Source organism: Suncus etruscus, chromosome 9, assembly GCF_024139225.1.
Source record: "Suncus etruscus isolate mSunEtr1 chromosome 9, mSunEtr1.pri.cur, whole genome shotgun sequence".
Classification (NCBI taxonomy): Eukaryota; Metazoa; Chordata; class Mammalia; order Eulipotyphla; family Soricidae; genus Suncus; species Suncus etruscus.
Genome location: NC_064856.1, coordinates 33,677,641 through 33,705,058, shown reverse-complemented (window position 1 = coordinate 33,705,058; position 27,418 = coordinate 33,677,641). Strand labels below are relative to the sequence as shown.

General features: G+C 40.5%; 1 protein-coding gene across 1 annotated transcript in view; it reads left to right on the top strand.

The window, feature by feature from the left end:
- The first annotated feature begins 514 nt into the window (after nt 1-514).
- Nucleotides 515-27,418, top strand: part of BCAS1 (brain enriched myelin associated protein 1) — an 81,640-nt gene continuing 54,736 nt past the window's right edge. Inside the window, exons 1-3 of the mRNA XM_049780550.1 lie at nt 515-1,075; nt 25,730-25,879; nt 26,943-26,987. Of these exons, the coding sequence (XP_049636507.1) occupies nt 515-1,075; nt 25,730-25,879; nt 26,943-26,987 (756 nt within the window). The remainder of the gene's footprint in view (nt 1,076-25,729; nt 25,880-26,942; nt 26,988-27,418) is intronic.

Genomic DNA, 27,418 nt, shown 5'->3' with positions numbered 1-27,418 from the left:
TTATAAATAAGTGAGGTCTGCAGGTCAGAGAGATTAGTACAGGAGATAATTCCCTCACCTTGCATGCAGGAAACCCAGTTCCAATCCCTTGGCACTGGTTATGGTTCCCCACACCCTGACAGTAATGATCCCCTGAGAACAGGAGTAAGTCCTGAACACAATTAGGTGTGACCCCAAAACAAAACAAGTTACCCAGCCCACAAAGATAAATATGGCCAGATAGGAGGCCCTATTGACATACACTCTGCATCACTGTCTACTTCTCCAATTGCCAGTGACAGCCTGCTTAGTGCTGCTAGTAAGCATTTGCTGTATACTATCTGCAGACTGACTTTCCCCTCTTCTCCTGAGAATCTGTAAGCACCCCAGAACTTCCTCTGCTCTGCAGATCTCCCAGGCAGGACAGACATGGGGGGAGCACCATATCCTGAATACACACCGGCTTTGTACAGACCATGCTGGTAGTCCATTATGCACCCTTGAGTTTCCGCACCCAGCTAAATAACTACTGTGTATGTTTATCTTGACAGTTGATTTGGGAATAAGTGTCCAGCAGGACACTGGGGTCACTTCTTCCCCCAAGACAATGGAGCTCAGCGCGGGTGCAGATGCCAAGGCCAACGGAAAGAATCTTGGGCAAGAGGCCAGAGCCCAGCCACCAGCTGCTAAGTCGCGTTTTTCCTTGACGCTCTCTCGGCCTGTACCAGGACGTACCAGAGACCAAGGCTCGGTTCCAGCGCCAGCACCAGGGATGCTTGATGTCAGCTCCCCGGGAGCTCTGGAGAACAAAGACCAAAGTGAGAGGCCCGGCCTTTCAGTAGCAGCTGCACCCAGACCCAATGCAGATAAAAGCCCAGGGCACACCCCAGCCAGAGAAGAAGGCTGCTCGGCTACCGGAGAGGTGGGGGGAGCCACTCCCGTCAAGTCTAAGGACTCCAGCTTTTTGGACAAACTCTTCAAACTAGACAGGAGACAGGAAAAGGTACCTGTAGAGAGACTGATTACTGAGTCTCCAGCCCAGGCGGACAACACTCCAGAATCATCAAGGCTGTGCAACCATGGCTCTGCAGAGGCGGTAAGTGTTGGGGTAAAGTCCATTCTGTACACTGAGGAGTGTCAGGGGGCACCCAGAAGCACGAATGCTGCTCACCCACCCCCAGTGGCCAACAGACCTACTTGAATAACATTTAGCCAACCATCTCCTATTCTATGTGTAGAAACATCTGCTAAAAACCCACGATAGCTAGGACATCTAGCTGTTTAGTAGGTGAAGGGAGGAGGTAAGGATGTGTTTGCATGAGGAGGAATTGGTCCCCATGTTCCCCAAAGATGGAGTAAGTGGATGCAGAGCCAATCTTGGCTTTGAGAAGGAGGGAGGAAAGACATTTGCAAGATAAAATGGTTCCTGGATGTTTTCAGAGCCCTGTGGGGGTCTCTCTGCCTGATTCTGTGCAATGTGATCCCATGCTTGCCTCTCTCTTCCAGCCCAAATGCATCTTTTGCCCTAACATGCAGGCTGAAATAAAGACTTTTAACAGCTCTGGGGAAACTCTTTCAGACTCTAGCTCTTCTCTAAAACACTGAAGTAAACTCCTTTGTCAAACTAGAGTAAAAAGTGGGGAGGAAGGGCAGGCACTCCCCCCTTAGTTTCCTAAGTAAAGCAAATTCATGCTGATCTTTAAAAGTATATGTGTTGTTGTTGTTGTTGTTGTTTTTACCTTGAGAGAACTTGTTTGTGTCCCTGAAGGAGGACCTTTACATTATTGTATTTTAAGTCAGTTATTTCCTTAGTTAACAGGCTTTTAAATTAAAGCAATGCTCAAAGCCAGTAGTAAAGTGAGGTGCCTGTGGTTGAGGTGAAAAGGGGGCAGGAAGGGAGAAATGTCTTTTTAACATAATCTTATATTGTGGCAGTTGAAAGAGCTTCTCTCAAAACTGAGGGAGGAGACAGAGAAAGATAGGAGTTTTTGGAACATTGGTGAAGGGAAGCAGTTTTAAGTGTGACACTGATGTAATAGATACATGAAACTAACATTGATCATATTGTAAATCACTATATAGCAAAAAAAAAAAAATGAGGAGGAGGGAATCCAAGGTCTCAGTCCAGCGATAACCTTGGCCATAACTATCATTTGCCAATTGTTTTCAATATGCCTGTCTCCTTGCTATGCACAATTACATGTATTAGTATTTTCTTTAAGGAAAATAGGATCTCACATTAATCTTTTATTTTAGTACATCCAGATTTATATGTCAAGAATTATATGGGCCCAAGCAGTGGGCTCAGCGATAGAGTATTTGCCTTGCACATGACTGACCTAGGATGGATCTTGATTCGATCCCCCGGTGTTGCATATGGTCCCCCAAGCCAGGAGTGATTTCTGAGCACATAGCCAGGAGTATCCCCTGAGTGTCATTGGGTGTGTGGCCAAAAAACCCAAAAAACAAAAACAACATTATATTGTGAATATTGGATGTCAACTGAAAATTCAAGGTAGTAGAAATAAGGGAAAGATAATGAGACTATTGCCTTTACCATCCTTATTATTTTGCTTTATTTTTTAAAACACAAGTAAAATAATGCATTTTTTTCTTGGACCCTCTGATACCTTTTTCTCCATACCTCCCCATTCTCTTATCAAAGGCTCTTTATTCTGTCAATGTCCACTGATTAATTTATTTACTTATTTACATAAGTAATGCTTAAGGGACCCAGAAGACACTCCTGACAAGACTCAGTCAACCTGGGCAGAGATTCAAGGCCAGGACATAGGCAGTTGTGCTACTCTGACCCATAGCACTGGGGACTCAGCATCTCCAGGACACCCACTCACAATTTCCAGTAGGGCTTCATGGTGCTGGGGATGGAACCAAATCAGTCATGTGTGCCTGTGCTCTCTCCCTGGTTCCAGTGGTTTAGTTTATTTTGGGAAGCCTTCATCAAGTTTCTGTCCTTGCCCTACATATATTTGACATCATTCACTATTTGTCATTTCCTGTCTAATTTTTTTGCCTCCCACAATCCCCCTAAGTTTTATCTATGTTGCCACAAATGGAAAAATTGCACTTAAAAATAACTGAGAGTATTCCATTGTGTGTACAATGTCACCTTTTCTTTCTCCAATAATCTACTGGTGGCCCTTTTCCTGTTTCCATATCTAAACTATGGTTGTAGCATTGAAATCAGCACTAGAGTGCATAACATCACTGTCATAGTCTTGGTCTCCAAGAGTTGTTTGCATATTGTCTTCAAACACCATTACTTTTTTTTTTTTTTTTTGGTTTTTCAGGCCACACCTGTTTTATGCTCAGGGGTTACTCCTGGCTAAGTGCTCAGAAATTGCTCCTGGCTTGGGGGGACCATATTGGACGTCAGAGAATCCAACCACTGTCCTTCCTTGGCTAGCGCTTGCAAGGCAGACACCTTACCTCTAGTGCACCTCACTGGCCCCAAAACACCATTACTTATAGGGCCACTTGCATGGTTTTATTCCAAAGCAGTCAGAAAATATGTCTTGCTGAGTGTGACTTTGGTGGCTGTGGGCAAGGTCCCACCAGCAGCCAGGAAGGCAGAGTGCTTGTACCAAGGAAGACCTCAGTCCAGGCTAAAAGAAAGAAGAGAAACTGCAATAGTTATACAAAGAATAAGAGCAGAGATAAGGGAGGCTGAGCAGTAAGAGACTACCCAGAGCCTAGGAGAATGAGCTCCAATGGCCCAGAACATTCCAGAACATTAAAAACTAGAAATGGAAAGTTTTTCTTTTTCATGTTGTGGAACTGAGGGTTATGAGCAAGGCACCAGTATTTGTGACTACTAGAGAAAAATGTACTACTATTGGGGGCTTAAAGCAGGCTCACCTAACTGTTCTCAGAGATTACTCCTGTGTCTGTGTTCAAATAGCACTCCTAGAGGTATTTGAAGGCCCATCTATTGTACCAATGATTAAAACAGATAGTTGCATGCAAGCAAGTGACTGACCCCATACTATCTTTCTGGCCCTGATTTACTACTTTTCTCTGAGTGGGAAAACTCTTATTAAGTTTTTATGATTGGGCACATGTCCCAAGGCTCTTCTATGGTTGGGATGTTTTGAAGATGAGATGTTTCTTCTGGTAGCCCAAGTAGCCCAAGACTTGGTAGCCCAAGTCATTCATAGCACAATTTAGAAAAAGATCAAGCTATCTATAGAAGGAAAATGCAAGCTTTGCCTGGAAATCAGTACCTGAACTCAGTAAACAGGTTCAATAACTACTAACAAATTGGGCAGGTAAGGAAGAGTCCAGGCACCCAATTTATTCCTCTTCCAAGTGGGCAGAAACACTTTGGAGCTATGCTTGGTCAACTTGGTATCCTTGACAGAGGTACCATTTGCAAGGTGATGAAGACATTACAAAAGAAGATTTGAGACACAGATGAAAACTTATGTGAGGAACATAGGCCGACTTGGTGCTAGCTGAAAGTCAGAGTAATCTCTCAGATTAGCCTAGCCTGTGGCTGGTCTTCCTTGCTAAAACTAGGCAGTCACCTAAGTCTGTCTGCCTTTTACCCTGAATTTTCATTAGTATATTAGTAGTCTCCAGTATTTCAAATGTTGAGCAACTGCTCTGTGCTACATGCTCATCTAGAACACAGAGAAGCTCTGAACTAACCCTTTGTGCATTCTATTTGTGCTCTGGTAGATTCCAATTTAATTTGCAGAGATCCTTCATTAACCAAGAGACAAAATTTGAGAAGTCAAATAAGATTTCTCCACAGAGATGATCGACAGACACAGCCTTGGAATGAAACCCTAGTTGTAATCTGTATTAGGGATTTAACATATCAGCTGATTTAAACATATTGGCTTTCCTAGCTGTATTAGGAGAGATTCCAGGCCTCAGAAAGTATGTCATAAAAGGTCTCACTGAAGGCTTCCCAGGATAGAGGAACTGAGCAAAGGGGAATATCCGTGTATTAATCCTGGGTTCTTAGGGAACACCAGGCACCAGGGTGTCAGCTGTGCCCCTCACCCCAACCCCTGGAGCTCCTTGCTGGATTGGAATTCCAGCCACACAACCACACAGGCGTGAATTGGGAGAAAGATACCCCCATTTCATTTGGGAGAAACACACAAATCTTCTGTGTTTTCAGAACGACAATCTTATTTTTGTGCCTTATAAAACTACATTCAGAGCATAGCATCATTAAAACAAGGCCAGGATTCATGCACAAATGAAGGCTTGACTACACGGGCCAAAGAAAAGATAAATTATATGCCTGAAAGATTTCACTGAGCTGTGATTCATACAAACCAACGTGTTGGCAGGGGTGATTTTTTTTTTCATTTTTCTCTGCCCCCCACAACTGAGCCAAATCTATAATATACAGATTTAATAGATTCATTCCCAAAGAAAAGGGTCACATCATGCAAATTGGACCTTTATCAGTTCTTAATTTTTAAAAATTGCCAAACACTGCATTTCTGTGGTCAACTAGTTCTTCCAGAAGTATCTTGATGCTTGGGGTAGGAAGGGGAAAGCTTTAAGTGTTGCCAAGCACTGATTCATGGGATTTAAACAAGATTCCTTTTCTTTTAAACATTTAATAACATTCTGCAGTTGTTCTTTGATAAACTCCTCCTGTGAAAGGCATTTGAAAGAGAACTCGTGGCTCTCATCCTTCTAGATCTCTGAGAAGCAAGTCTTAGAGAGAAGGTGATATCTGAATCGTCAGATTCATTCAGGCTACAGATATGAAGGACAGTATTCCAGAATTTGTCTTTTTCCTCTGCAAGTCTCTCTCTCTGCTCTCTCATCTCACTTATCTCCTCTGTCTCTGTTCTCTTTCTCTGCCTCTCTCCTCCCTTTCACTTCTCTCTCTGCCATTCCTTTCTTTCACCTCTTTCCCCTCTCTATAAATGACCAAATGTCACACTTATCCCTCCCACAGCTCCAAATAGTAAAGTCTTCACCTTTATTCTACCTGACTCCTCATCATGTCTGACATGGAGACCATTCCTACTGTTTCAAACACCATTCCCTCGATCCCCGTCCCTGCTGTTTCCCTGCCTCCATTCCTTCCTCTTCTTTACTGCATCTCTGGGTCTAACTGAGGACATTCAGGGACATTTATGATAATACTGCCATCACTAGGATCTCTTCCCCACTTTCAAGAGTTTAGACTGTTCTCTGCCCACAAGTCCCACATTGTTCCCTGCAGCCTCCATCTACCTCAATGTCCAGACTGCCACCTCCAGTAACCTCTCCTACATGGCTACTTGAATTTTGACAAGACTCCTGGGTACAGCTCAGGATGTCCAAAACCACACTTTCCATTGACTCCCAATGGCATAGCTGCACCACCAACAAAATGCCCATTTGTTTTGTCCATAGACTTTCTTCATCTCCCTAGAGATGAGTCTGATCTGTTGTTGCTTAGCCTGAGAATTAGACTAAAATTAACTAAAACTACCAAGATTTTCAGGTCTGAAGAATTAATAGGGTAGATAGATACTGGGTAGGGCACTTGTGCTGTACACAGCAAACCCAAGTTGTATCCCTATGCCACATATGGTCTCTGCACACAGCCAGGACTGATCTGTCTGTGTAGAGATCTGAGTAAATGCTTGGCACTGCTAGGATCTGCTTCTTCCTACCAAAAAATAATGAAAACAAAGAACCATGATTCCCAGAGTCCTAAGGCAGTGAATAAAGGCACCAGCATTGAAATAGAGAGATAATAGAAGATAAGTTACTTGCCTTGCATGTGGCCAACCTGGTTTGACCCCCAACATCACAAGTGGCCCCTTAAGCCTTACCTGAAGTGATACCTGAACACAGATCAGGAGTAAGCCCTGAGCACAGTTGGATGTGACCCAGAAATGAATGAATGAAGTATAAGAATTTATTCCAGTAAGGTAGTGTGGATCTCAACTCTCCCTCTGGCTTCCATTGACTGCATGATCTTGTGCAACTTAGTTCACCCCTAGAAACCTGTTTCCTCATTTGGGAAAAATAATAAGAGCTCCAGAAACAGATTCACATTATTCATACTGTGACAAATAGCTTCTGGAATGTATTAGACACAAAGACATTGCCTGTTGATAAAAGAAAATATAGCTCTTTTTAGTGTCCTTGCTTTTCTCCTCATCTCTAACTCTGCCTTTTAGTTTTTCCTCCTTCTCTTTCATAGTCCAACATCAAAACTCACAGACATGGTACAAATACACTGTGATCGCAATTGTGAATGTTACATAATCCAGGGCAAAAATCCGAATTTGGATTAAATTAATTTTCTAAAAATAGTACAAGAATTATACACTGTGATCGCAATTGTGAATGTTACATAATCCAGGGCAAAAATCCGAATTTGGATTAAATTAATTTTCTAAAAATAGTACAAGAATTATAAAACTTTGTGAGAGATAATGGAATTTAAATGTCTATTCTCACATCCTTAGTCTGTTTATTAAGGTTCTCCCCAACCTTTCCCATGTCTGCTTTTCCTCTTTTTCCTGAATTTCTCCAGTCAGCATGGCCAATATATGACTCCTGCCCAGCATTTTCTCCTTTTGTACTTTTTTGTGTGTTTATCACATAAGTAAATATTTTACTTAGGCTTCAAGTGCCAATTCCTACTCAAAACACTAGCTTTTTCACTACAGGGTGGTTTACTATGGCATGAATCCCTCTAGCATTTTTGGTATGCATAGGGTAAGTCAAATTCTGTGATAAAATCATTTGAAGAAACTATCTCATTGCAACACCAGAACTTAAAAGGGGATGTCTATAGTTTTACCATTTTACAGATGAAGAAATCAAAGTTTCAGATAAACCAAGTCACTTGGCCTAAGTTACACAACAAAGGAAGAACAGTTACCCCTAACAAAGATACATGCTTGCCATCAGATTTTACCAATCATTTCAAACTTGTACAATAAGGTAGAAACTATGAAAAACTGAGATATTATTATCATCAGTAACTACTCTTCAAAAATGTTATTGTTTGTGAAATTAGAGATACCAAACAAACCAAAATTTAAAATTAAAAAATAAATGATCTCTTTCCAGCCTTTGAAGATCATATGAATTTCGTGCTTTAACTTCTTTTATGTCTTATAACCACTAGGTAAATAAAGCTACTAACTCTAAATAAAGTCCTTCTTAATTCTGTCAAATTTGGAACTAAGCCATATTCTCATTTATAAAACTCTAAGTTTGAAGAATCATATGATTTTTACCTGTAGAAACTTTGAGCATGTTTCTAAACATTTGGCATAGAAACATTTGAAGTGATTACAGTAAAAGAGATGATACACTGTGTTAAAACTTGCATTTATATTCACATTCTACCAGTAACCAGCTGCCTGGTAAAACAATAACAATAATAATCATTCCACCTTTAATAACATCTATTCCCATATTATGTTGTAAATCTTCCGTAGATCTTACCTGCTTGGTTCATTACCACTTGACAAATAAGGAAACTAGACTAATAGAGAATTTAAGTTGCTAATTCAAGGCCACCTAGCTAAATCAGTGGCAAATCTACAGTAAGACCAGCAGTTGCCAATGCCTGTTATACTCTCTTATTTTAAGATTTTGTAATTTTACCCACAAAGAAAACCTAGTGCCATCACTGGGGGTTATTGGTCAATTTTGCAGTGTTTTAAGCAATCAGCAAGAATGAGGCAATATTAAAAAACAAAAACAAAAAACAAAAAAAGAACTCTTTTGTAAATTGTCACAAACCTAGAAACAAGGTATGAAATACATCAAGTGGCATTATAATGTTATGGAATTCGAACACCATATCATTTAGAGTGCTTTGACTGCAAAAAAACAAAACCATCAAGAGTGGCTTTCTGAGGTTGGAAGACTTCTAGAGAGTGGGAGGGAAGGGAAGATTGGTTCATTACCAACAATTGGTTCAAAGGATGCTCCTATGTTCCCTAGTGCCAACCTGGGACTGAATTGATTCACAGGGTTGGCCCTTGATGGCTGAAGGTAAACTGTTGTTCTTCCAAATAGGGTCTTATCCAATAAAAAGAGTTTCCTAAACTCTTGGTGAGGGGAGTTGTATGCCTCTATGCAAGGTACAGGAAGAATTTAAAAGATTCCTTCAGCAAAAAGATGCAGACTACTAGCAAGATGATTTTACATGAGAGAAACCAGAGACTTTTCTACCAAACTCCAGATTAGGAAGCCATGAGGAGAAAGGAATCAGCAGAACTAGCAGAACTCCAGTTCAGAACACTAGTTCTTCATCGTACTGTCCTCATTCAAACTAGATTTTGCCAATAAATATACATACATGCAAAAACAAAGAATTTGCAAAAAAAAAAAATTCAATTCTTACAGCTTCTAAAACAAGCTGGGTTTTTGTTGTTGTTGTTGTTGTTTCTTATTCTTTTCTATTCCATTTTTGTTTGATAGTTTTTAATAATGGTTTTGATTCATTATATTAGTTTCTCATCCTTTTGTTGGACCTCTCTGTTGTTTGAAAAACTCCTTTCCATCATCAACACCCTACTGCAGAGAGAGAGGGTAAGCTTGAGAGCTGGAACTATTTCCTGCATGACTGGGTATTCCCAACACCTGGCACACTGCCTGGCATGCATTGGCATGTGGGAATATCTATTTGAAGAATCTTTGTTGGGAAGGTTATATCCAGTTATGACTTTTCTGAGAATGTGAAGTCATATTATTATAACACAATTATCAGCTTGTTCTAAACCACTTTTATGGCATGTTTAAATATTTATTTCAAAACATGTATATGCGCTATGGATTTGCTTTTCTTTCAATAAACTGTTAGAATCCTATACCTTACCAATTATTAAATCCAGACTTTAATTATACCTAATGGTGCTGATATATCAAGCCACTTGTGTTATGTAATAAATTTGCAACATACATTTTGAGTGATGACTTCCTTTCAATGTTGCCAGTACAAATGGTTCCTTCCAGGAACTGAATAACATGATTCAAAAATGACCAAGTAAGAATTTGTCTTCTGAGCCCAATCTCTTAGCCCTGTTGCCACTAAAATCAAACAAACTCTTTGAAAGCGTGTTATTCTTGTTAAAAGTTTTTTGAAATTGGTGCCTCCCAAACTGGTATTCCATGGGACTTCCATCAAAAAAAAAAAAAAAAAAGATAGGCTTAGGCTAGGGTTCCTCCACCAAATCACTTTTGAAAATAATGTGTACTCCTGAAAATTCACAATAGATGCCATCTAAGGTCTTTGAGAAATTCTACAGCAATCAGAGCTGTGTGGATTTGGAAGAATCTACTAAGGAAGGTTCTTGCAGGAAAAACTGAGATGGAGGTGTGAACTAAAGTTAAAAGGCAAATAGAATGCATTATACAACTCTTACCCAAGAGTGTCATCAAGGACATTTAAATTCATTGATAAACTATTAAATTAACCAGTCAGCAATATTCTAAAATTAGGAAGCAATTTCATACTCAGACATACCTGAAAAAAAATGGTACATTTCAACCTAGATTCCCAGCTGGACAGTGAATGGTGACGGCCCCACAAAATGAGGTATTCATTCCTCTGTTACCCCAATTCTCATCCTCGATACTGAGTCACATAGGTGCAGCTCTGGAGGTGTCCTTTCTGGTAACACTTGGGTTGTTGGTTTCTTGTGGTGGGCAGGTACAGTGAGAGATGGCCCTTACAGGGACTTTACTTCTTTCATTACACTTGTCACAGTTTGAAGCTACACAGCAAACACTTGAGCACCATGTTCATGCCAAGACTGGTTCTGGGCACTGGGTAGATCGTGCCAAGTATACCACGGGAGCTGACATTCTAGTGGAGAGCCTGACTATCAACAAAAAAACAAGCAATTCCAACAGCTAAGCTGTGCTGTGAATGATCAGAGATTTGAAATGAAAAGCAGAGTCTTTTTTAAAAGAAAAGCAGAAAATTCATCATAAAAATACATCCTGGTTAGGATTAGAGTCAGGAAAGCGTTGTGTCACCTCTAAAATATTCAGGACAAAGAATATAATGCTTCTAGCTTTCTGCATGAAATCAAACAGTTCCTTAAGGAAGCCTCCAGCTTTGGGAAGCACTGTTCTCAGGGCCAGAAAGATAGTACAGGGAGTAAAGTATACTTGCCTTGCACAAGGACGACCCCTGCTCAACCTCCAGCACAGCATATCGTCCCCCAGCACTGCCAGGAGGGATCCCTGAGCAGAGAGTAGATCCTGAACACTACAAGATGTGGACCTAAAATTAAAGAAAAAACTTTAAAGAAACTGTATTTTCACAATTGAGAAGTGTCGGTTAAACAGATGGCAAAGATTCCAGCCTATATGTATTACCAGCTTTGCTTTTTGAAATAGTTGGGCTTTTTAATGTTAGAGATTTTCCTCTACTTAATGTAATATGGAATTAGGAGTCTGTAGTTCATATGTCTTGAAATGAACCATGAAACAAAGAGCCTCTTCCCCAAATCTCTTGCCTCTATGAATTATCCTGGAAACCTTCCCTGTCCACTCCATGCCAAAGTATTTCCCTGTTTTTTTTTTTTCTCCTTACAAAAATTGTCTTTATTTAAGTGGATCAGCTCCTCTGTCCGAGATATATTCTCAAAGTAATGACTGCTGCCAACAGGAAAATGTATTTACAAAACTGTTATTGGTAGGGTTTCATGCATAAAAATTCCAGCACTACATCCTCTACCAAAGAGTTCACCCACCATCACCCCATCCTCTCCCTGCTCCTCTCATGTTCCCCACTGATGAACTCAGTTTTTGTTTTCTTTATGCATCTATTTTTCTCATTTATGTTTCTTTATATCCCACACATGAAAGAGATCATTCTGTATTTGTCCTTCTCCTTCTAATTAAACTAATTTCACTCAGCATGATGCTCTCCATATCTACCTGAGTAATGGCAAATTGCATGATTTCATCTTTCCTGAGAGCCAAGTAAGCATTGCATTGTGTAGATGTACCATAGTTTCTCTATCCAGTCAACTATCTTGGACATTTGGACTGTTTCTCAATTCTGGCTATTCTAAATAGTGCTGCCGTGAACTCAGGAGTGCAATCTTTTACTGAGTAAAGATTTGAGGTCCTGAGAATAGATGCCAAGAAGTGAAGTTGTTGGGTTATATGGAAGTTCAATTCTAATTTTTGAGAAACATTCATAGTTTTTTCAAAAAGGCTGGACCAATTAACATTCCCACAAGCAGTGAGTGAAGTTCCCTCTTTTTTCCCTCCCCACAACCACACCATTGTTCTTTGTGATGTGTTCCAATCTCACTAGTGTGAGATGGAATCTCATAGTTGTTTTGATTTGCATTTTCTCTTTCTAGGCTCACATGTCACTTTTGAAATTCGTGTGACAGATTCACTCAGCTCCCTTGGAAGAGTTGTGTGAGAGGGCTTGGGAAAGCCTTGTTGACCAAAAATTTGTATATGCTGCTCTCATGGGTAGATTTTTTTTTCTACCCTTCACTTGAGACTCCAAGAAACAGCTGCTTCATTTAATCTTAGCGCTAGAACCTCTCTGAGTCTGTCAGTAGTGGGGAATCCATCATGAGGAAATTCCATTTTAACCTTTTGCTATGTAATGTGACCATCTGATTTATGCTAAGGAGCATCACACTGAAACCTTGGTCCAGCCTGACTTGAGTATCTTCAGCTAAAATAAACAATGATACCCTGGCTTTTTCCCCAAAAGGAGGGAAATTGGATCTAGAAGAGAATTTTAGATATGTGTTATTCAGTCAAAATCCTTCTCTTAGAAAACATACCAAAGGTCAGTAATAATCTAGATGTAACTTTCTTTACTTTATGTTATTTGGTTTCCCTCCGGCGTCTTTGATAATGGTTTTGCTGTTTTGTTTTTGGTTTGGTTTGGATTTTTGTTTGAGTGCCACACCCAGCAATGCTCAGGGCTTATTCCTAGCTCTGTGCTCAGGGATCATTTCTGGTGGAGCTCAGAGACCCATAAGCAGTGGTAGGTCTTGAGCCAGGGTCAGGACTGTGTACAAGGCAAGTGCCCTTTCCATTGTACTATCCTCAGGCTCTGACAGGATTTTAGTGTCAACATCAGTAGTTCTTAAGTTCAATGTACTATACAGATTTGTTTTATTTTTATTTTTTTGGTTTGGAGGCCATACCAGCTGTTCTCAGGGATAATTCCTAGTTCTGTGCTCAGAGTTCACGCCTGGTGGTGTGAAGGGACCGTATATGGTGCTCTGGATTGAGCTGGAATCAGCAGCCTGGGGGCAAGTGCCTTGATCTCTGTGACTCTCTGGCTTGGTCTCTGTTATCTTAATGAACCATCTAAATCACTAGACAGTTAGTTGTATTCGTGTAGAAGCATATAATGTTAAAGTCTAAAACAGCACACTTTTGATGGAAAAAATTAAAGTCTAAGAATTTATGGGCAGAATAAACTATTTTTTCCAAAATACCTTTTTAAAAATTCCACTTTAAATGTCTGTAAGAGAAAAAAACTAGACCATATAAAGGATGCATATTTGCATAGGTTTAATACTGCTACAGGCTTTAGTATACATACAGGCATATGCATATGTGCATATATTCATATAATACATTGTATTATATACATCATATATAGTATGTTTCACTGAGAATGACAGGCAAGAATGACATCTTTTTGTTTTGTTTTGTTTTTGTTTTTGTTTTTGTTTTTTTGGGCCACACCCGTAACAGGGGTTAAACTCCTGGCTAAGCGCTCAGAAATTGCCCCTGGCTTGGGGAGACCATATGGAACACTGGGGGATCGAACCTCAGTCCTTCCTTGGCTAGCGCTTGCAAGGCAGACACCTTACCTCTAGCGCCATCTCACTGGCCCCAAGAATGACATCTTGCTTGAAATAAAATTGTTAGTCTATGGAGAAAATCATAATGTAATGTTCAGTAAGAAAAGCCTATTTCAAAGTAATAGATACATAATAATTCCTTGTGGGTGAAAGCAATGACCTAACTACCCACAAAGAGGGGTGTGGAATGAAAAATTGAAGATTGGGGATTAGGAGCAATAGAGGCTTCTTTCAGTGCTAGAATAATGGGTGCATTCTATAGTTTCACTCTTTGCCCAATATTGTTTCCTAAGTCTAAAAGTTCTTCAACCTAACTGAGTAAAAGGAAAGAAAAGGAAAAAAAAACCCAACAACAAAAAACAAAACAAACAAAAAAAACCCCTACAAATTAACCAATTACCTTATTCGTCCACTTGGGTGTGCTGTCCTCCTGAGTTACCATCCCAGAAACTGGTCTATGATGAGAGCAATTATAAATTCTCTAACTCCTATGTTCAGAGTGTGTGGGGCAATGCCTGACTCAAAAATAACACTGACATTTAAGATATATGTATACTTGAAAAATAAATAAGTATTCATCTAGCTAATGTAGCTAATGTGTACTAATCTGCCATAGGAACTCAGGAAGAGAAATTTTATTAAAGAGCCCTATTTGAAACCCTTTCAACGCTGGCACTTTTTTTAAGGGGTGGGGTGAATCACCAGTGATGTTCAGGGGTTCCTCCTGACTCTTCACTAAGGGATCACTCCAGGTAGTGCTCAGGGGATCATTTTGTATGGCAAAAATCAAACCCAGGTCGGCCCTGTGCAAGACAATCATCCACCCTATTGTACTTTTTTATGCCACTGTTATTTGCATTATTTTTCCCTTTTCTGTCTCATGGACTCTAAAGACCTGTTGATGTGAACTGGGCAGGAACCACAGGAAAAGTAAAACACAAAACTAACTACAGGGTAAGCCCCTCCACTAGTACCTTTACATTTTTATTGAAAAGAAAATCCCAAATGTTTTTAATCATCTGTCCTCGTAGAGTTCCTTGCTTTTTTTTTCCTAGACAACTTGAAGGATGCATTCTGTTTCGCGGGCTAACCAAATCCCAATTTTCTTCCCATCTCTGACAATAGCTAAGTGCACTCAAAAGAGAAAAAAGCAAAAAGAGTTGGTAAAGGTCTGGAGACCTCTATTGTCTAACAAATGAAGCCTTTGTGTTGCCGGGCATCCGAGCTGGAGAGGGAAATACAGCTTGCGCTTTCATCCCAGGTAGCATGTGGCTCAGATTTCTTAACAGATGGGAGAGTGGGGTAAAGGAGGTCTGTCTGTTCCGCGTCTTTCCGACAAATTTTCCTGTGTTAAATTCCGTGTTAGGCGCCGACTCTTGCTACAAATTGCAGCCCCCTGGGTGCCCAGAACTGAGTGAAGTAGACATTCATCCAAATACCTGCAGACAAGCCCATGTGGGCCTGATCCTCCTGCCTTCGCTTGTTTGTTCACTTCAACTGCAGCCCTGACTTTCAGGAGGCTGAATTGCGTTCCCTGTTGATGGTTGAAGGAACATACTGGAAGTTCCATCTGGGTTTTATTATAAGAAATCAAATCATGAAAAGGCAGCCTATTTTTCAGCCTGACAAACAGAGGTCACTTAACCTGTGTTCTTGTCTGTTTGCACTTTGAAGTCAACCAAGGGGAAAAATTATAGGGCTTTGTGTTCATATGAAAAAATAGCTGACACTGTGAATACCATTTGCTTCAAAGAAATTTCCAGATATTTCCTGGGGAGTGTCTTTCTTTTTCCTGTTGATTAAGAATGATATGGACGCCTGATCAGAATAAAGATGACCCTAGAAATATAATTTGAATATTTCAGGCATCCCCAGAGACTCTTGACTTTTGGTTGAATCATTTCCCCAGCTGCTGTTACTTGGTCCTTCTGGATGTTTTATGAAATTGGCAATTAGTGGCCTACCTTTTGCTTTCGTTTTCACTCAGTGATGTTCTCACCTTCAAGATCAGTTCTGGAATAGTACATACATTTATCAGTGCCACCCCAATAGATCATTAATGTTTGTATTTGTCTTTCTAGGGGTTCTTTGGCAAATAAAAGCAAATATAAATATCAATTCATAATCTTTTTTACAGGAAGTGTAATTCACTCTATACTTTTTGTTTTCATTTTTGTTAATTTGGGGGTATGGGGTGGATCTCATATCAGCGGAGTTCAGTAGCTACTTCAGCTCTCAGAAATGGAATTATTGGGAGGAAGGGGCAGAGAGATAGAACAGCAGGTAAATTGCTTGCTTTGCATGTAGCTCACCCAAATTCAATCCCTGGCACCCATGTAGTCCTTCTAGCTCACCAGAAATGATCTCTGAGTGCATAGCCATGTGTAAGCCCTGAACACTGCCAGGTGTAGGCCATTGTGGGGGGGGGGATTAGTAGAATTATTGAGTAAAAGAAAGTAAATATGGGGCCAGTGAGGTGGCGCTAGAGGTAAGGTGTCTACCTTGCAAGTGCTAGCCAAGGAAGGACCACGGTTTGATCCCCCGGTGTCCCATATGGTCCCCCCAAGCCAGGGGCGATTTCTGAGCGCTTAACCTGGAGTAACCCCTGAGCATCAAACGGGTGTGGCCCGAAAAACCAAAAAAAATAAATAAAATAAGAAAGTAAATATAAGTTAAAGATATAGATAAATACCAAGTCATCTATCTTTTATTGGAATTGGATTCTTTTATTCTCCTGTCAACAATATCTGATAAAATGCCTGCTTCTTTTTCCAGTCTTCCAACAAAATGTTTTCAAGCATTTAGATTTATTTAATTTCTAAAGAAAAATAATTAAAATTAAAAATTAACAAGTAGTGGGGCTGGAGCAGTGGTGCAGGGGTATGGCATTATTTACCTGTACGTGGCTGACCCAGGACAATCCCCAGCATCCCATATGATCCCCCGAGCCAGGAGCGATTTTTGAGCACAAAGCCAGGAGTAATCCCTGAGCATCACAGGGTGTGACTCCCCCAAAAACAATTAACAAGTAGAGACAGAACTAGGGGTTAAGCCTCTTGCTTTGCAAGCAGCCGACCCAGTTGGATCTCTCAATACTACTGGGCATGACCCTCCCACCCCCCCAAATAAGAAAAATAAGACCTTTCTCATCTTGGAATGGTAGATTTATGTGTATGGAATCATACAGAGCAGTCTTTCCAGCTCCCCACAATGGACAGTACTTGTAAAATGACAGTATTAAGCCTAAACTTTATCTCCATCTCAAGAACCCCAACGTGTATGTAGCTTCTACATTTTCTTCCCTCCCCATCTCTTTTATAACCTCTGGAAGCCCCTCATCTCTTTTCTGTTTGCATGGATCACACAGGATAGACTTCAGCAGCTGAGTAAATCAATAAATATGACTCCTCTCCTTCCTTCATTCCCTTCTGAGTAATATTGCCATTTTGTGGCAGGGCCATGTTTGATCTAACAGTTCATTAGTGAACCCCATTTGATCATTTCCAGTTTGGTTCTAGGAGAAATTACATCCTATATGAGGTTTTGTTATACATTGAGTTTGATTGGTTTGGGTTTGGGAGCCACACCCAGCAGTGCTCTGGAAATTTAACCCCAGTCCTCTTTCATAATTATACCTTATTCTTTGTATAGGGGGATAGCCTATAGTCCAGGCTTCTTCAGACCTCAAACCTACTTCTTCCTTTTATTTTTTCTTATAACACTATGACTTACCAATTTGTTCATAATATAGTTGTTTCAGACATTCAATGTTCCAGCACCAATCCTACTACAAGTGTTACCTATCTTCTACCATTGTCCCCATTTTCCCATCCACCACCCTAGCGTGTCCCTTTGCTAGTGCAAACAATTTACTTCATATTGTTTGGTGCAATACAAAGGCAAATTACCCAATTATCAAAATTATCAAATTTTTATATTAATAAAATTTGAATTATCAAAGCTTCGATCAATTAAGTGTTGATCTGTAATAATTGTTCAATCTCTCAGTGTCTAACGTTTTTGTCTAAAGATTTACTGAGCTGCAGTTGGTGCTCGTTGAGCCTCCTATATTACTGTTTAGGCTCACTGAGTTTGGTAGACTTCTATACAATTTTCAGATTTGCTGTATCCTACTGGACTGACACTACTATAAAATTCTGAAGTAGGATCATATGGTCCAAGATCTACATATCTGTAACAATTTGGCAGCTAATTTAAATTGGCTTCGTCTATTTTCCTCCCTGTGGTGCTTTTCCTCCACCATGCCCCACCAGACCCTCTCTACTTTGGTTGAACGAAATCTCTTGCCCCCAGCCCTCCAGCCCCATTGCACTCTCTTCTGTGCTGTTTTATCTCTTTCTTCCAACTAAACTTCAGCCCAACACCATCTCCTCATCAGGAGGTGAGGACTCAGGACAGACCCAGCTCATCCTCCTGTCTCCCCACTGGCCTCCTGCTCAGTCCTCTTAGATGTGATGGGCACAGGAATATCCTGGGGACAATATACAAGTATTGATGCCTGAGTCCCATCTTCTGAAATTCTAATTTAATTGGTCTGAGACTGGGAATATCTGGGGATGAGCTTTTGTTTTGAAAAATCACCCAAGCAATTCTAATATGCAGCCAAGCTGAGTCAGCAGTGGAATTTCAGTTTTTATCAGAGTCCCACTCTGCCAGCCTTCATCCACCAGGAGGCGGGAAGCTTCCAGAAGAAAGGAAAGTCTGGGATTCAAGGCTGCCAGTCAAACTGGGCTCACTCTAGTGCACAGTGATGGAAAGAATAACAGCAGCAACTGGCAGCCACTGCATGTTCACGCCGCACTGCACCTTGTTCTAAATCCCTTCATGGGATTATCCCATTTGCTCCCTCAACAACTCTCCAAAGCAGCTGTTGTGCCTTATAAATAAGTAAACCTAGACACAGGTGGTTGGGAGCAGGTGTGGCAGTGTGAATAAGGAGCAGAGAGTGGAGCCAGCTGGCTGCCAGGAGCCCATGCAAACCTGAGGAGCGTACAGATTTGTGCAAACCTGGATGAGTATAGGATTGTGCATAGTCAAAAATCTCCACACAGTTGTTGAAAAATATGAGCTCATAAGTGGAAGAAAATAAAAACAATCCCCCCCCATATCTTTTTTGTTTGTTTGTTTTTTGAGCCACACCCATTTGATGCTCAGGGGTTACTCCTGGCTAAGCACTCAGAAATCGCCTCTGCTTGGGGGGACCATATGGGACGCTGGGGGATCGAACCGCGGTCCTTCCTTGGCTAGCGCTTGCAAGGCAGACACCTTACCTCTAGCACCACCTTCACCGCCCGCCCCCCAATATCTTAATTCAGCTCAGGAGAGCAACTCAACAAAGCATGGCGAGTAGAATTTCATGTTAATTTCCAGGTAAATTGGAGAGAAACAAGGGGGTGAGAGAGAGAACACAACCCTGCCTGGGATTCTCAGTAGGAGGAAAGTAGAAAGTAGAACTCAGAGAGGGAAGAAAATAATCACACTGCTAAGAAGCAGGAGCATAGAACTCATGATGTGAAAAAAAAATCACTCAGACCTTCGAAAGAGCCTAAACCTGACACAGATATTAGTTCTGACAAAGGACTTTAAAGAATAAGCATCAATGTATTCCATATGTTTAAAAGTTAAGTAGAGACACATCGCCTCTTGGGATGAAAATTATAATGTTTGAAGTAAAAATCATAGTGAATAAAAAATGTTTTGAAGGAAGAAATACATTTCTTTACACATAATAAATTACATAGAAAATTCAAAGTTACTGACACACTTTGATATAACTCAATTATTGTACTTAAGTAATAATATAAGTTAATGTTAATAATAGAATATTTTAGGAAGTGGTTGCATTTCAAATCACTGGCAACAAAGAAAGAAAAATATAAAACCCCATTATTTATAGCAATAAATCATAATAAAAGACTTGTAAAATTGAGAACACTTATAAAATTGCGGATAAAATTTTTTAAATTTTAAAAATTATTATTTTCCTTCTATATATAATACAAAGTATTATAGGATTTCAGAAATACAGAATTTATCACACACTATGAAGTTCTGCTGCATAAAATTAATCACAAACTAGACCAGGGTAGGCGAACAAGTTCGACACAAAGAGCCAAAATTTTAAACTGTGAGAGTCAGAGAGCCACACCACGCAGTGACCTGCCAAAACAGACAAACACTCACACAAAAGCATCTCATTTTAACAATAATCTATTAAACACATATTGCATTTTGCCATTTTGCGTGAGGGTAAAAGTCCTGCAGTGATGGTGAGGGTGTGCTGCATCCTCCACACTAAGAACTAATGGCAAGATGTGACACAACATGTGCCACACGGGTCCTCCCCACTCACTGGCCCATGCAATTGTTTCCGAGGGATGAAAGACGGGACTGTGCGCTCGGAGATCTCTCCTCAGAGGTCCCTCCTCAGAAGCAGCAGAATAAAATCCAAACTTGGCCAAGAGCCACAGTATACAAAATGAACTAGACAATGCAGTATGGGGGTGGGGAATATGCAATCCCAAAAAATGGGGCCAGAGTGATAGTACAGCAGAAGAGGGTGCTTATCTCGTACCAGCCAACCTAGGTTTGATCCTTGGCATCCCACATGGTTTCCTGAGTACTGCTAGGAATTATCCTTGAGTGCAAAGCCAGGAGTAATTCCTGGGTAGGGGACTGGAGCAGTTAGGTGGGGTGTGTGGTGTGATAGTTGGGTAAAACCAGAAGTGATTTGAAGAAGGTCAACTTTCAGGGAAGTTTAATTACTGTTTTCTGTAGAATGGGCAGAAGGGCCAGATAAGTTTGGAGTCTTTGTTTTCTATTCTGCTATTGGGAGAGAGAAAGAGGGAAACAAGAAGAGTCCTATTTTGTGGAGGGGTCTGAGGCTACTCCTGGTGATGTGGATTCAGTTAGGCCTGTAGATCAGTGAGAGGTTCAAAAATAGGGTGCTGTGCAGGCCCTATGGTGCAGGCCCTATGGTCCAGGCCCAGGGATGACGTGGACCATCCTAACAGCATCTGGAGTTTCAGGCCTACATGCCATAGTACTCAGGAACTGTGTGATTCCAGGGACCCAAACAGACATGCACTGAACCCCAATTACTATTTCTCCAATCTTAGAATAGGGAAACAAGGAAAATTCTTCTAGTTGTTGTTTCTCTTTGGCAGCCACACCCAGAGGTGTGTGGAACTATTCCAGGCTGTGTGCTGGAGAGTCATTGCTAACAGTGCTCAGGGACCCTCTCTCCTGCAAGTCTGGTGATCAGCCCATTGGGCTCTCTCTCCTCCCTTGGAAATGACACTTGCAACAATTTATAGGATTCCTCTGAACTTCCCAGATCTCTCCACATTTGGTAACACCTATTTCTCTATTATACACGTCAATAGTGACAAATCTGCTGCACCACATATTTAGCAGGAATCCCTTATTAAGACAACAGAAAAATGTCCTTAGATATAACCCATATCCTGGGGTTGAAAGAAAAGCAACCTGCTTAGGAACCAGCAAAACATGCTGAAACATATATTAGAAATAAAATAAGAAGACAATAGAAATGCTAGGAAGAGCAATGCAATTTCAAGCAGAGTGGGTAATATTATAAGGGCTCAGGCACCTACTTTGCATGTAGAAGTATGATCCAAAAAAAATAAAAGAAACAAATAAAGGTAGGGTGATAAGGGTCGAGAGAGATGGCACAGGTGGCAAAGCATGTCTAGCATGTTCAAGTCCTGATTTAGATCCCCTGAACAATAGCTGCCAGCCTAGCCCTGCTACAGCATCTCTGGATATAGCCCCTATTTATTTTTAACATTTTGCAATGCTAAGAATTGAACCCAGATCTCATGCATCTGACACATGTGCTTTAGAGCCACATCCCTGGCCCCTAAATTATTTTAATAAATAATCAAATATAAGGTAGGATGTTAAGAACAGGTCTCAATGAAAAATGTGGCACTTTCGGAAAGGATGAAATGACAGGTCCGGTGCTCTAGGCAAAAAGAAAGCAGGTGCAAAGCCCGGGGTTGGAACATAATTTATCGAAGGTCAATCAGCATCCATGGAGATTGCAGGAAGTGTCCAAGGGAAGAGAACAGCAAGTAGTGATCAGAGATTTCTTTGGGCCATGGGGAACCAAGGAACAGGTCTGCAAGAACCACTAAGTAGTGTTACCACAAAGAGCATTGGTGTCCTACCAGCAATGCCACTGGGGATATTTGCTTCAACATGGATCAATGGTGTCCTACCAGCAATATCATTGGGGATATTTGCCCAAATCTCCAAGACCTCTGTTTCCTCATCTGTAATGCTTCACATGACCTTTGCCAAGACTTTGCCACCACAACAGCAAACTTCTAAGACTGTGCCAATGCCAAGATTTTTTCCAGAAGGAAGAGTGGGTGGCTTAAACAAATTATATACACAGCCATTCCCTGACAGCTTAAATTAGTAGAGTCTTCATGATTGGAATTGATTGATTTATTATAGAGGGTTTCCCCACTCTCCCAAAGTCAAGCATTCCAACAGAATCTCACATAGCAAAATGGTGCCAAGCAAAGAATCAGTTAGCATTAATTTGCGTGGAAAACTTTTTCAGTGTTTCCCATACCGATATATCAAAACACAGTAAAGAAAGCACTAGACTTCACAGGACACTCCTACATAAGAAAGGCAGGAAGCCATGATGAAAAGACAGCTGGTAAGGAGGAGCTCTCAGAAAGGGAACTTAGTGAGGCTTTCTTTCTGCTCCAGAGCCCCTACTTCTAGAACAGCTGCTGCAAAACCAATGCTGAGTACTGTTTTCACCTTTTGATGTGAAAATAAAAACTCCTCTTGGGATTTCTTTCAGTTAGTGGAAAAGAGTACTCATGTGGGCCTTTTGTCAAAGTGATATAGCATCCACTTTCTAAATGTAGGGTATGCCTGTGTATGCATATATAATCTATATGAAAATCTTGGTTTTCTGGCATCTGGGTTTAATTTACATCATGTCAAATTTGGCCATATCCTATAGACTGAATTTTTGAGCCCCCCACCCACACCAATTTATATGCCGAAACTTAATCCCTCTGTAGATTGGTAGATGAGGCTTTGGGATAATGGCTAGGCCCTGAGGAATGGGATTCTCATGAATATAGTTAATGCCCTCAAAAGAGAGAACCCAGAGACCTCACTAGCCTTCCACCATATGCAGTTCTGGCAAAAAGATGGCTATCTGTTGGCCAGGAAGTGACCCTCACCAGAAGCCAATATTGCTAACACTTTGACTTTGCTTGGAGTTCTAGCCTGCCAAGCTGTGAAACATCATTTCCCTGACTATAACCCACCCTCTTCCATGTGTTTTTCTATCTCTGCCTGAATAGGCTAAGACTATGCATATTCACCTTGTTGAGTTGGTATTCAGGGCCACATGGTGAACCCCAATGGTTTTCAATCACTGGTCAACAAATTGGCCTGCACTGCAGGTATAAAAATGTTCAAAATCCATGGTCTACAGCAGGCCTGATTTAGAGTCTTCAGACTCATCTCTCTAATATTATGTATTTTTGGACAAGTATTTTAGCTTCTCTGAGTTTTATTTAACTGTTTGAAAGATTGTTTCTTCTAATGTTGGCTGCAAAAAGTTATTGGAAGGATTAAATGAAGCCATGTGTTTAGCTTACAGTATAAATGCATTCTATTTTCCTCTCTTTTATAATAAAGGGTGGTATAGTAAGGCTGGTGGCCTTGTTCTTAATTATTTGAGCTTTAAAAAGAACAAGCTTTGCCTGGTGGCCCTAAATAAATGCCCATGTATTTGAATTATAGTGAAGAATAAAACCTGGGATTCTCAATGTCATGCTAATATATCCCATCCTCTGCTCTTGAAAGAATAATCAAAACAGACACAAATACAAAGGTTCTCTAGACTTTTCTCAGATCATAGCTGGGTCTTGTTAGAAATCCTGCATGGAAATAAATGGGCATGTAACTTCTAGAATGCAGTGATTCAGAGAAGGAGGTTTCCTAGGCTGGGATGAAAAATAAAAGAATTCTATGAGAGGAAGGAGGAAATGGGATGCACAGAGCAGATGATTAGAATTGTCTACGCCTCCTCATCTCCTAGCCTTCAAGGTCCTCTGGAAAATCCAGTGTCAGGCAAAGGGATAGTTGTCTCAGACATGGCTTCTATCTCACCTGGAACCCCTACCAGCAAACCCACCATTTTTCAATTTCAGGTAAAAATCACCATTTTTCAGTTTCAAAGAAGAAAATCTTCCACTATTTTGCAAGTATATTTTGAGGTACAAAATTCACACATCTCTGATTCACAATTTTTTTGTTTGTTTTTTGGGTCACACCCGGCGATGCTCAGGGGTTACTCCTGGCTGTCTGCTCAGAAATAGCTCCTGGCAGGCACAGGGGACCATATGGGACACCGGGATTCGAACCAACCACCTTTGGTCCTGGATCGACTGCTTGCAAGGCAAACGCCGCTGTGCTATCTCTCCGGGCCCTGATTCACAATTTTTATGTCTAGAAATTAATTCAAAAGAAGTATTGGCCCACAGGAGTGATTCAAAATAAAGGAGTGATGTATATTTCAACATCTGGATTTCAAACTATAAAAACTTCATAATGTCCATCCAAAAGTATGAAATTAGCAGTCAAGTCAAATGTCCCATGAAACAGAAAGAACAGGGCAGATCTTGCTGTTTAGTAATGGAAGGGACAGAGGGCTGTGCTATTGTGTTACATAAAAACAACAATTGAATACAGAAACTATCACCCTACTTGTAGAATTGTATCTGCAATCATTTGCCTCTTTAAAGTCTCTGCTGGTACTTAGACACAGAGTCCTTCAGAGCAGTAGAGAAGCCACAGAAAATAGAATCTCTCTCCTTGTAGAAGTAACAGTCAGGAAGGCAGATCCAGAACAAATAAATTAATGAGTATCACTATGGAAAAGGCAAGGGTTATGGATGAGTGAATAATGAAGGCAGGGAAGAAACACAGACAACTTCCAGAATTAACAGAACTTACAGAGAGATAGAGGGGGAAGTTGCTCCACCATAGAGTCTTGAGATTAGAAGCATATTTTGATAAATTAAATTTGGGAAACTTCAAGAAAGGTGGCTAGAGGGAATGGAGTGGAAAGAAGGATGCACAGAGACTTGAAAATGGGGCTATGCAATGGGCTAGATGAGTCAGTCACTGAAAACTCTAGACCAGTGTGGGCTCTCTAGGGGCTGTTGGAAGTCAATGCATTAGACAGTGTGGGTGCTGAGATCGAAGGGCTCAGAGTCCAAGTACATAGGGATAATTGTAGATATGAGAAAATGAAGAAAGATTCAGGACCTTCCTACTTTCCTTGGTGAGATAGAGAAGAAAATCAGTTCCTAGAGCACTATATGTGTGCTATCTACTATATATATGTGTGTGTGTCATATATATGTTTGTGTGCTTGTGTATATATATATGAGTTTTGTTTGTTTTAAGTTGATATATTTTACTGCTATGGGGCCTGAGTTTTGTTTGTTTTAAGTTGATATATTTTATTGCTATGGGGCTTGGTGAGGAATCAATAATTGGGGATCTTGACTAGAAGACCCCAAAGATGCAAAACATTAGCCTCAGAATCAGTCTCTACAGAATTGGGAGAAAGGGGTTTTTGTTTGGAATGCAACATGCACTGCTGAGCTGGTTACCCTCTGGCTCCAAACAATGTTCCTCCCTCCAACAGGCTGAATATGCTTCTAAAGGGGGAGGTCTAGAGGCATGAGTCTTATAAGCTCCCGATTGTTTGACATGCCCGTGGGCAGAACAAGTATGGCTGGAATTAGAGGTTCAGGGGGGAAGGAGTGCGAAGGGAAAGCATGACTTTGACAGTCCACACTCAACAAATCGCAACTGTGAAAACTCTGTTTTGCTCCTAGGACATAGATGTCAGTGAGGCGAAAGAACAGGAAGTTGGACCGTTGAATTGCTCTCTCCCCCAGGACCCAGCAGTACTGGACACAACTGAGGAGGACCCCCAGGCAGCAGAAACAGAGAATAATTCCATCATGAGTTTCTTTAAAACCCTGGTAAGTCCTTTCCTTCCTTTTTTTCCTCCCCCACAATGCTATTGCTCCAATTGTGTTCAGTCTAAGAATAATTCATAATCAGTGCCATGATAGCATACAGGCCTTGATGCTGCCACAGATGAAATATTGAAAATAGGGACAACAATCAAGGACTTTGTAAGGACATTGGTTTACACCAGGGTTTTTGTAACAGAGCCCTGTGAGTTGGGACCCATGACAGAAACAATGGGTGATGAGATCAGTGATAGAGGCTGTGTCATAATAGGACTCTTGCAAACGGATGTCCTATAGGCATAAATATAACCGGAAAATTTGATGGGAATGTGACCCATCAAAGCAGTTTTTCTATTCTGTGGCAAATCAAACTTTGAAATAACTTTCTCTTACATCTTAGTCTGTTCTGTTAGTTGGATATAGACCAGAATTCAGGTCTTCCGGTGATCCTTTCAGACAGTCCTTATGCCAGACATTCAAAGAAAATGTCAATGAATGCATGTCTTAGGTTCTCTGAGTTATTTCTAAAGATCAGTTTCAAAAGACAAAACCAAGAAAGTCAACCAAATCTGTCAATATATACAGAGACTAGATTGGTTGAAATTTGTGGTTGTATTGATGGAAAGATAGTGGTCTTTTGAGAAACTATCAAATTTAGTAAGGCGTGGGCTGGAAATAAAGTCCAGGAGTTTAGGCAGTTGTTTTGCTTCCCTCCTACCTCATTTGATCCTGATACTGCAAATGGTCCCTGAGCCTGTCAGGAGTTACCTGAGCACAGAGGCAGGAGTAAGTTCTGAGCACCACCAGGTGTGGCCCCAAAGTACCCAATACAAATATGATTTGGCTATTATTGGTTAATGTTCAGGACTGAATGTACTTTATTACAAACTATCAGTTTCAACTCAGGTGTTACCCAGAAATCTGTGAAATGAGAAAAAAAAGAACTTCTCATTATGGTCTTTAATCTGGAGAATGATCTGAAACTCCCTTAAAAATAGATGTATCTTTGAAATAAAATTAGCCTAAAATGCGCTGGCTTCTAACTATTGGTTTTTCTCAAACTTTTAAGGTTTCACCTAATAAAGTGGAAACAAAAAAAGAACCAGAAGACATGGTAGGTAACTGGACTTGTGTTTACTTTACATATGACTTTAAACATAGACAGATTTAGAGTTGGTGTCGCTTCTTGTTTTTTGAACTGTGTATGTATATAAATACTAACACATATCTACATATATATGTAGCAGTTTGATGGTGCTATGAAATTGCCTTAAGATATTTCATTTATGTTCACAGTGTTTACATGAAAATGTTGGAGGGAATCTTGACATGTGTGCCAGTTCTGGTCAACTCATGTCACCATAATTGATTTTCTATATAGAAAAAGAACAGATTAAGAATCATTCTATATAATATTCAACTTTCAGTGTAGAGACTCAGGAATGGTATATATACTTTAATCACTAAACATAAGAGATGAGACTGCATTGAATGCGGAAGTAGGTTGCTTTGGGGGAGGTGTTGAAAAATGCCTTCTTTGGATCC